The following is a 10,003-nucleotide window of genomic DNA, read 5'->3' as shown; positions in this document are numbered from 1 at the left end:
GCCATGCTGGTGCAGTGGCGCCCCAAACCGGCGAGTGCCGCAGCAACGGGCCACCGACGGCGCTGGCAGGGCACGTCAACGAGATTTTCAGTTTCTTCTATCGAGAGCGCCTGCATGCCACGAAAACGCGGGGTCCTCCGAGCAGATCGTCACTCGGAGGACCGTGAGCGAAGTCTCCGATGTACAAGGTACCGTAGTATGAATGTGAAAACCTGCAATATATGGCAGCTATCAATAAACCGGTATGACCTTCTGAAGGCGCTGCAGCACCCAAAATCCCTGGGGTCGCAACGACTCACCTCTATTGTGCATGGGCAAGCGGCGCCTCCCGGGCGACACCAGCACCGTGTTGCGGTGCGACTCTCGTATCAGCAGCTTCAATATTGAGCAAGAAGGCGTACGATTAGGGATAACCCTATCGCTTGGGTATGCTGCTGGTGGTCACATGCCATGTGTTCGATGTGTGCGGTGGGTGGCCACTCCAGGCGCCACACGGTAAATGCATGCTCGTCGCAGCCCGCATGTTACAACAGAGTTGGCTCGAATGAGTGAAATGTGCTTGCTGATTTCAATCAGGTAATCGTCCGCACCCATGAAGTATATCCTTTCCCATGAGTTCCCCTCTGCACTCAGATGGCCCGCGGCACCAACCCCTCGTGACAGGATGCTGTACTTTATGTCGCAGTCCTGGACTGCGCCTGATGCAGCAAACATAGGTGACCTCGTCACGCCTGCTCCACTACGCCTCCCCAGTGTCCGTGATAGTGCACGTTAGCTCACTCGAAGCAATGAAAATTGTTACAGCAGCACCTGGGCAGTCACATCAGTAACAACACCTGTCAAGGGGCGTCGGCGCCAAAGCAGGAGGAGCGGTCCGTCCGTAAACAATGGTGGCAGGTGGCAGGTTGTCATCTGCAGAGGCTTACTGTACACCAATTGCTACGTGCAAGCCAAGCGTCGGAGTGCACGCCGCGGCTGGCGGCAGAATGTACGCAAGGCGCGTGCGGCCAGCCTGTGCAGTGGTTGATCACACCAACAGGAACATACCTGCGCCGTGCAGGCGTTCGGCCGCAAAATTCAGGCCTGAAAGCGCAGCGACAGCACACGAATCTCAAGGCCACGCTCCGATATGGCGCCCTAGGGAGCGCCCGGGCGCATCCCGTTTCAGGACACAAACACGCTACGCTCACTGACGTGCCTGCCGCCGCTGCTGGCAAGAGCCTGTTGCTCATGCACGCCCACGCAGCCTCACGAAAGCAAACAATCAGACATCCAAAAAATCAGCCCGTCCGCTGTTACGACCCAATGGCGGGTGGGTGCGGCGGTATAGCCCAGCTGGCGCTGCGCGTCACCCTTGCTCCAGGTAGGGCGGGATGGCGTTTACTGGTAAGGGATGGACACGCCGGGCGCGTCGCCCTTGAGGTACTGCTGCGCCTGGGACTCCAGGACGATCTGCTGGAACTCATCGCCTGCACAAAAAGGTGGCGGGGGTAAGTCAAGTTTTGCGCCCTGGGCTGGGTAGGTGACACTTCGGGGGGACCCCAGGGTGCTGGACCGGCAACACCACCTGGCAACACCATCCGTTGCAAACCGCAGCGCAATCACAGACCCAGGCCGCCCAGCAGCCCCACATGCCAGGGATAACCCACCGTCAATGTTCTCCTTCTCCAGCAGCACGGCGGCCGTCTTGTGCAGGATGTCGATGTTGGACTGGATGAGGTCCTTGGCGCGGCGGTACGCGCGCTCCACCAGCGACTTCACCTCCTGGTCGATCTCGTCCGCGGTCTGGCTGGAGAAGTCCGCGGGCTGCGCCATGGACTGCCCCAGGAACGCGTTGCCGCCGCCGCTGCTCCAGGCCACCTGGCCGAGGGCCTTGCTGAAGCCCAGCTGCGTGACCATCAGGCGGGCGGTGCGGGTCACCTGCTGGAAGTCACCAGACGCGCCTGGCAGGGTTGAAGGGGGGCAGGGTGGGAGGGGACAGGTTTGGATGACTGAGGTCGACAGCAGCAAAGAAGAGGGCGACGCACTGGGCAGATGTGTGGGAGCAGAGAGCTGCGGATGTGGCGAATGAGAGTGGGGGCGCTTTTGCACGCCTCCCCCGCAGGCCACCTTTGCAAGAACACTGCTGCCCCTAATCCCTCCACCGATGAGACATGCAAGCACAGGGCCCCCAACGCGCGCGCCCCACCCACCGGTGGTGATGTCGTCCTCCCCGAAAATCAGCTCCTCCGCGATGCGGCCGCCCAGCGCCACCGCCATCTGGTTCTCAAAGTAAGTCCTGCTGTACAGCCCGCTCTCCAGGCGCTCCTCTGACGGCGCGAAGAAGGTCAGGCCGCCCGCGGCCCCGCGCGGCACGATGGAGATCTTGGTCACGGGGTCGTAGTCGGGCATGAGGGCCCCCACCAGCGCGTGTCCGGCCTCGTGGTAGGCCACGAGCTTCTTCTTCTTGTCGCTCATGACGGCGCCCTTCTTCTCGGGGCCCGCGATGATGCGCTCCAGGGCGTCCGCGATCTCGTCCTTGGAGATCTCCTGCAGGCCGCGGCGCGCGGCCAGGATGGCGGCCTCGTTCATGAGGTTCTGCAGGTCGGCGCCCGTGAAGCCGGGGGTGCGGCGCGCCACCTTCTCCAGGTCGACGTCCTTGGACAGCACCTGGGGGGGGGATAGGGGATCAACGCATGGCTTGCGTCAAGCGACATGAACCTTGTTTTGAGTGCACACACTTGGCGCGTAGCGAAGTGGCAGGGGGCCTGCATCGTATCGGCGATTGACACGTCGCCAGCTGCGCACCTTGCCGCGGCCATGGACCTTGAGGATGGACACGCGGCCCTGGACATCAGGGCGGTCCACAGTCACCTGGTGACAGGCAACGAGGGGTTGGTGGCGATAAGGGGTGGCGAGCTGGACCGTTGCTGCTGCTTGCATGAGCCCGGCAGGTCTGGCGCGGACTAAGTGGCAAACCTGCTGGTTCGTGCAAGCTTGCAGAAGCGAGGGAGTCACGCTGATAAGCACACATCTCAGGCCCCCACCTGGCGATCAAAGCGGCCGGGGCGCAGCAGGGCCTGGTCCAGCACATCGGGCCTGTTGGTGGCGGCCTGGTGTGCCAGGACAGAGATAGCAGAATAGGGGTGAGGGCATGGCACAAGCAGCGAGGTGGCAACTATGAGACCCTCTTCTCCCGCGCCCAGTCCAACGCACTGGGATGAGGGTTAGGCACTGCGACAAGCACCCCACCCCCCCGGGCCCGTGCAGGCCTTCGCGTCGCCCTCCCTGAAGCGCATGCGCCCCCAAAAGCGCGGTTGCCAGTGCGATGAGGCCCACCAGCACAATGACGCCCGTGTTGCCCTCAAAGCCATCCATCTCTGTCAGCAGCTGGTTGATCGTCTGCTCGCGCTCGTCGTTGCCGCCACCCATGCCGCTGCCGCGCTGGCGGCCCACGGCATCGATCTCGTCGATGAAGATGATGCAGGGTGCCTTGGCCTTGGCCTTCTCAAACAGGTCGCGCACGCGGCTGGCGCCCACGCCGACAAACAGCTCCACAAACTCAGAGGCGGCGCAGGAGAAGAAGGGGGTGCCAGCCTCACCAGCCACGGCCTTGGCCAGGAGGGTCTTGCCGGTACCAGGGGGACCAACCTGGGGCCGCAGGGACGTACACGAAACTCAGAAGATGGCGGGCGCATTGAGCAGCCACACTGCTGTTCTCTCTCCAGTTTCTCCAGGCCGACCGAAACATTCCAGGTTGACCGATGCAAGGGTCCTAGTCTCACAGCTGTGGGAGAACCCTCGCGCCCAGTGCTCGTGCCCCCAAACAATCCCGCAGGCTGCCAGCCGTAGGGGCGCGGGACCCACCAGCAGAGCGCCCTTGGGGATCTTGGCGCCCAGCGCGGTGTACTTGTCGGGGTTCTTAAGGAAGTCCACCACCTCAACCAGCTCCAGCTTGGCGCCATCGCAGCCCTGGAGAGGGGGGGGGGTGAGTTAGGGGGCCGCGGAGGGATGCGCCCAGATGTCGAACCGGCGGCATGCCCAGGGGCTCCCTCGAAGCTAAGATGCACTGCAGCGAGGCGGCCGGGCTAGGTGCCAACCTATGGGTGATCTCCGATGCGGGACGCCCGCAGCAGTGCAGTTCAACCACTCACCGCGACGTCGGCGAAGGTGACACCCGTCTCCGGCACCTCCTGGAACTTGCTCTTGGACTTGGCAAAGTCCATGGGGCCACCCATACCGCCACCCATGCCGCCACCCAGGCCGCCGCCCTGGCCGCCCTGAGAGCGGCGGAACAGGAAGAAGAGGCCGCCAAACGCAAGCAGGGGGAACAGGATGTTGCCCAGCAGCGCGGCGAAGTTGCCCTGTACATCATGGGGGTAGAGGCGGTTGCGAGGGTCGTCAAGGCAAAGATTAGCTGGAGGCCTACGGGGAGAGTGTACACCAAAAAATGCAGACTGCCGCTCAAGCAGGTGGCAGAAATCGCAAGGGGTACACCCCGATCACATCTTCAGAGCACCTGCCAAGGCGCCCACCGGTGACGTGCGTGTGCCCCTCACAGCACTCGCGTGCCCCACACGCACCTGCTGCTCGCCCTCGGAGACGCTGATGTCCACACCGTTCCTGGCCAGGATGTCCACCAGCTCTGGGTCATTGGGCAGCACCACGGTGGCGCGGCGGCCGTCGATGGCCGTCAGCTGCGCCAGGACAGTGTGGGTGAGGGGGCGTGAGCTGAGGCGGAAGGCAGTGTGTACGATAGTTACAAGCTGAGGTGCCGCGACAGGCATGAAGCCGTTGCAGCAGGTGTGCTCCAAGTGTGCCACTGTACCAAACAGGTGTTCGGTCTAGCAGCACGAACTGAGCTGGCAGTACGTGTGCCGGGCCTGCACGCAGGTGCTGGGCTCTGGCCCCCTGTTTCCTGTCGGCTCTGTGCACACCTGCAGCATGGTGCCATCCTTGCTGAAGCGAACGCGCTCAACCTTGCCGGACTGCACGGCGTTGATGAACTCAGAGTAGCGCCACTGGTTGCCCTCGGGGAGCCCAGCCGTGGCCTCGTCGCGCAGCGCGGGCGCCTGCTGGCCGGCCGACGCGCCACCCAGTGCAAGACTCTGGGGTGCGGGTCGCTCAGCAAACGTCGTGGTCGTGGTGGCGCCCTCCGGCGGCGCGAAAGTGTCAGCGGCCACGGCGGCGTTGGGAGTGGCGGCCATCAGGAAAGCGACGAGGCCGGCCATAGCAGTGGCAGGGGCCTTCTGCACCAGCTCCTGGGCCAGGTCATTGCTCTGCGGCGTTTGTTATCACGGGCAAACACAGTGTGTGACGCAGGCAAAGAAAAGTTGTGAGACAAGATGAGCTGCAAAGACGCTACAGGCGCAGTCGTCAAGGGTGCGACTTTGCGTGGCTGCTTGTGTGGTGCGTAGCAGCGCGCGCACAGGTGTGGTGCATGGGGTGGTGCTCTGCACCTGGGCTGCATGGGCACCTCTGCTGCCTCTAAGCTCGTGTAAGGGCCTCACACGTTCCCCGGCAAGCGCTTGGCCGGCCATGTGAAGCCCGCGGCATGCGGTGACGCTCGTGCCACAGAGCGAAACGTCTGCTTCAGCCCCGCGAGGGACGCGTGAGCCAACCAGAAGGAGTAAAAGGCAGAAAACTCACGATCTTCTGCGCGCCGCACTTGGCATACGCCCCGGGGCGCCTGGGCACGCCCAGGACAGAGGCCCTGAGGGCATCGGCCCTGCGTGCTACGCTCCTTTGCGCGGGGAGGGGGCCGAAAGAGCGGCCTGAAGCGAGGGACTGCATGATGCCTGCCTGTTTGCGGTGTGCTCGTGACGCGCAGGTGAACTGATGAGGTGTGATCAGCGGCAATGCTGTCCGTTGCGAGGAAAGCTGGTTCGAGACAAACACAATCCTCGATTAGAAGTGTCTGGTTGTGTAGGAACCGCGGTTGATGAGGGCGTCTTCCAGGAATTGATGTGGCGGTCCGGTGTCCTCTTCTTTCCGAGGTGGGAATTCAAACCACGACTGCCTGCTGTGTGTGTGCATGCTGTGAAGTCAATACGAAGAGCTGTTCTTTTTTCTTTCAGAGGTGATGCATTGCAGGCCAGTGACAGCCACGATCTGAGTGGTCCATCCACAACGCTTCATCATGTCCGAAGCCGAGGTGGCAGAGGATTATATGGAGGATATTGGGGCTGATCACGGGCGGTGCGTGCGCCTGAGGCTTCTGGCAGACGGCGGCGACGCGAACGCTCAACCCGCCAAAACGACATGTTCAAGCGCCGCCAGCCAGTCAGGGCACATCTGATGGCGCGCGTGAGGCCCTTCGCCCCTCCTTCTTTGACTTATGTGCAGGGGAGCAAACACCAAGGGGGGGCCCAAGCGCGGCCGCGAAGGTAGTGACGCCGGTGCGGGCGGCGGTGAGGACCAGGGCGAGGGGGAGGGCGCCAAGCGCAAGATCGTCCAGCGCAAGCGGGCCAAGCTCACGGTCGCCACGCTCAGGGTGGGTTGCAACGCCCGCGCGGCTTGAATCACACGTGCGGGGCTGCATCACGGCAGCGGGCGGGGGGCCGTGGTTGCGGGAGGTGCGGCTGGTGATGTGTGATGGCAGGTAGCACGAGTAGGTCCCCGCCCCTGTCAGGGGTGGCTTTCCTCTGCCTTGCTCGCAGCTGTCCGCCCCGATCTTCCGCCCCACACATATCTAAGCACACAACCACTCGCTTGCCGACAACATCATACCCAGCAACCGGAGGGCCTGGTTGATGTGTTTGCGAACTTTCCGAAATACTTTGCCGAGGGTTTTGGCGGCAAGGGCCACGAGGTGGGTGGTCAGATGTGCAACGGTTGCGCAACGGGGCAGCCGCACGGTGGCACAGAGCGCGGACGCGTGCACGTGGAGTAGCGGACCGGCTGGGCGGTTGGGACCACTTGACGCCCGCTGGCCCGTTAGCGCCTTGGCCCAAGCCGCCAGCCGTGTGTCACGCAACATTTGTGCACGCGCCGTGTTTTTCACACCACCACCCCCCCCCCAAAGGTGCGTGACCTGCGGCGCCTGATCGAGCTGTACCAGCGGTGGCAGCACCGCGTGTTCCCCCACGGCACCTTTGACCAGTTCCAGGCCTCCCTGGAGCGGCTCAGCAGCAGCGCAGAGCTCAGGGTGCGCACGCCACTGGGGATGGGGGCTGGTTTTGAGCCGGGTGTTTGGGGCAGGGGGGGCAAGGGGCGTTGTGGGGGTCCTAGAACCCCTTCTGTGCGAAGGGGTATCATGCAACGGTGTGCTCCATGACGCGGGTCGGGTCGCGGAGGAGCGGGTTCGGGCCCGGGAGCGGGGCGCGCAGCAGAGGGTGCAACCCAAGGGCGTCGCGGGGGCGGCACAGGGCCCAGCTCCGCGCTCCCGACCGGGCCTGCACCACGCAACGCCCCATGCGTGTTGCCTTGCGCGCCTGTGCCCCCTCGCGCCGCAGGTTGAGCTCCGCATGATGCGCCAGGGCCTGGGCAAGATGGTGGACCCACAGCTGGAGGAGCCACTGGCCCCGGAGGAGCAGTGGAGGCGCGCAACGGGCGCGGACGGCGGCGCGGGCGCGGGACAGGGCGCAGGGCCGGGGCCGGGCGCGGCCGCTGGCACTGCGGCGCCCGGCGGCGGTGCAGGTGCGGGGTGGGAGGCACCGGGGGCGTGCAGGCACGCGTGGGTGCGGGGCGGATGACGGCAGGAGCAGCTGGGCGCAGGCGCAGGCTCGCCACGTTTCAGGCGCCGTGGCCTCCTCGCTGGCCGCCCTCCTCCCACCCCCTCCTGCGCGCCATGTCACGGTCCTTTCACCCCTCCCCCCCCCTCCGCGCAGCTGCAGGTCAACCTGGGGGTGGGGGTCAGCCTGCTGACGACCTGGATGACGACGAGCTGCTGGCCCTGCAGGCAGAGGAGCACTGGGTGAGCCGCGGCAGCTGCAGCGCAGCGCCCCGGGTCTGGTGACAGGTGCCTGCGGGGTTTGAGAGGCTGGTCAAGACGTGACAAGCCTCTCCAGCCCCTTTCGCTTCGCATGCTTCCAATCACAGTTACATCAACCTGGCCCAGCTGGACGCACACATGCTTGGACGTGCGCGTGCATTCATGCACAGTATGCGCGCACGCGTGCACACACACACACACACACACAAACACACACACACACACAAACACACACACACACACAAACACACACACACAAGCACGCACAAACACACACACAAACACACACACATATATTCCCACCCCAGGATGCTGCCATGGAAGCCGTGCCAGAAGCCTTTGACGAGACACCCGGCCAGCCCCTCGCGGCTGCGGCGCCCCGGCCAGCCAACGGGGTTGCCGGTCCAACCTCAGCGGCTGCAGCGGCAGCAGCCCCAGCTTGTGGCAGTGGCGGCGGCGGCGACGAGGATGGGGGGGAGGGCCTCGAGGACGATGACGCGGGGCCGACTGTGGTGGCGCGGCGCAGCCAGCCAGCGGGCGGGCGGCGGCGGGCGCTTGCAGGTGGGCACGGCAGTTTGTGAACGCTGAAAGATAGCCTTCATTGTCTGAATGTGTTTGCGTGCATGTGTGTGTGTGTGTGAGTGTGTGTGTGTGTGTGTGTGTGTGTGTGCATGTGTTAGTGTTTGTGTATGTGTGTCAAATGTATTTCTGGTGCCCTTCGCCGTTCTTAACTCCACGTTTACATTGGTTCTTGTGCCACACTCAGATTGGAGCGACGACGACGACGATGACGACGACTTTGATGCAATGCGCGCCACAGCGGCTCCGGCGTCGCCATCCAACCAGCAGCAGCAGCAGCAGCAGCAGCAGAGGCAAGAGGAGCAGCAGGTCTCAGAGGGCAAAAGAGAGGCGGCCAGCCCCACCGGCGGACGAAGGGACGACAGCGCCACGGCAGCACCCGTGCCACCGTCGGCACCCCGTGCATCGGTGTTCGTCGACGGTGAGCGGGAGCAGGAGGAGGCAGGCGCGGGAGACGCTGATGTGGACGCCGCTGACGTGGACGAGGATGCTATGCTGCTGGAGATCATGGCGTCAGACAGTGACGATGAGGGCGGCCGCGGGGGCGGCGGCAGCGGTGACCGTAAGGGCGGCGAGGCGAGGGACCGGCCGGGGGAGGCATCTGACGGGGTCGAGAGAGAGCGGTCAGTTGGGGAAGAGGGGGGTGTTGAGGCCAGCGGCGGCAGGCAGGAGGGGTGCGGGGGCGAGTTGGGGTCTGAGGGCGGCGGGGCCGGCTTGCCTGATGACAGCCTGCGGCTGGTGATTGACACACAAGTAGGGGACAGCCGTGCCATCAGCTGATCCGCCTGCCGCCCCGCATCAGTTGCGTGCCTCATCCTCTTGTTGCGTAGTTTGGGTGCCGAGTAACCAAGAAGCTACCTTTACAGGTTTGCAGCCAGCGCGGCGCTCTTCGGCCGGCGGCGTTGTAAAAAGGCGAAGCCGGCACGCATAAGTCAAGCCGGGGCTGCTCCGCGGTCCGGGTTCAATTGTGGTGCACAGGCGCCCACAAGGGCTGTGGGCTGCAGGGCTGTGCACAAAGATACACCTCGACTTGAAACATGCAACTGTGTCTACAACAGTGTGGTGCAGAGCAAATTGGTTCGGTTTATGGCCTAGACAGGCAGCACCCCCTCTCCCCGCAGCTGATGTTGCCGCCGCGGCGGCTGCTGCTGCTGCTGCTGCTGCTGCTGCTGCTGCTGCTGCTGCTGTTGTGGCCGCGACGGGGACATCCAGGGCCCCGAACGGCCGTTTGGGGCCGAGCCGCCCGGGCGCGCTCCCAAGCTGCTGCCGCCGCCGCCACCGCCATCATCGTCGCCGCTGCGGGTGGTCTCCACCCAGTCCTGCTGCCCCAGCTGCGACGGCATCGCCAGGGATAGGACACAACACCAAAGGAGGGCACTTACTGAGGCCGAGGCGCAAATCCCGCCTGCTGCTGCATCCCACCCTTCTGTGCGCTGCCCCACCGCGCCACCCTCAAGCCACGACACTCCACGGCCACGGCTCGGACCCCTCCACCTTCCGCCCCCCGCCCCC

The 10,003-nt window shown here is 64.5% G+C and overlaps 2 protein-coding genes across 2 annotated transcripts; one reads left to right on the top strand and one right to left on the bottom strand.

The window, feature by feature from the left end:
- Positions 1-1,380: 1,380 nt before the first annotated feature.
- On the bottom strand, positions 1,381-5,772 carry MNEG_4707 (cell division protease FtsH; the record flags this gene model as incomplete). Its single annotated transcript, XM_014046815.1, has 11 exons — positions 1,381-1,469; positions 1,650-1,943; positions 2,193-2,649; positions 2,788-2,853; positions 3,027-3,092; positions 3,319-3,630; positions 3,847-3,951; positions 4,134-4,343; positions 4,563-4,676; positions 4,917-5,258; positions 5,629-5,772. 11 exons carry the CDS (start codon positions 5,770-5,772, stop codon positions 1,381-1,383), a joined length of 2,199 nt encoding a protein of 732 aa, XP_013902269.1.
- A 346-nt stretch (positions 5,773-6,118) lies between these two features.
- On the top strand, positions 6,119-9,271 carry MNEG_4706 (hypothetical protein; the record flags this gene model as incomplete). The annotated part of the gene is made up of 7 exons (XM_014046814.1): positions 6,119-6,177; positions 6,325-6,472; positions 7,004-7,126; positions 7,434-7,617; positions 7,809-7,894; positions 8,221-8,473; positions 8,679-9,271. 7 exons carry the CDS (start codon positions 6,119-6,121, stop codon positions 9,269-9,271), a joined length of 1,446 nt encoding a protein of 481 aa, XP_013902268.1.
- Between the last annotated feature and the right edge of the window lie 732 nt (positions 9,272-10,003).

Source organism: Monoraphidium neglectum (genome assembly GCF_000611645.1).
Source record: "Monoraphidium neglectum strain SAG 48.87 unplaced genomic scaffold scaffold00667, whole genome shotgun sequence".
Classification (NCBI taxonomy): domain Eukaryota; kingdom Viridiplantae; phylum Chlorophyta; class Chlorophyceae; order Sphaeropleales; family Selenastraceae; genus Monoraphidium; species Monoraphidium neglectum.
The sequence above is the reverse complement of the archived record's forward strand: the minus strand, read 5'-3'. Positions and strand labels throughout refer to the sequence as shown.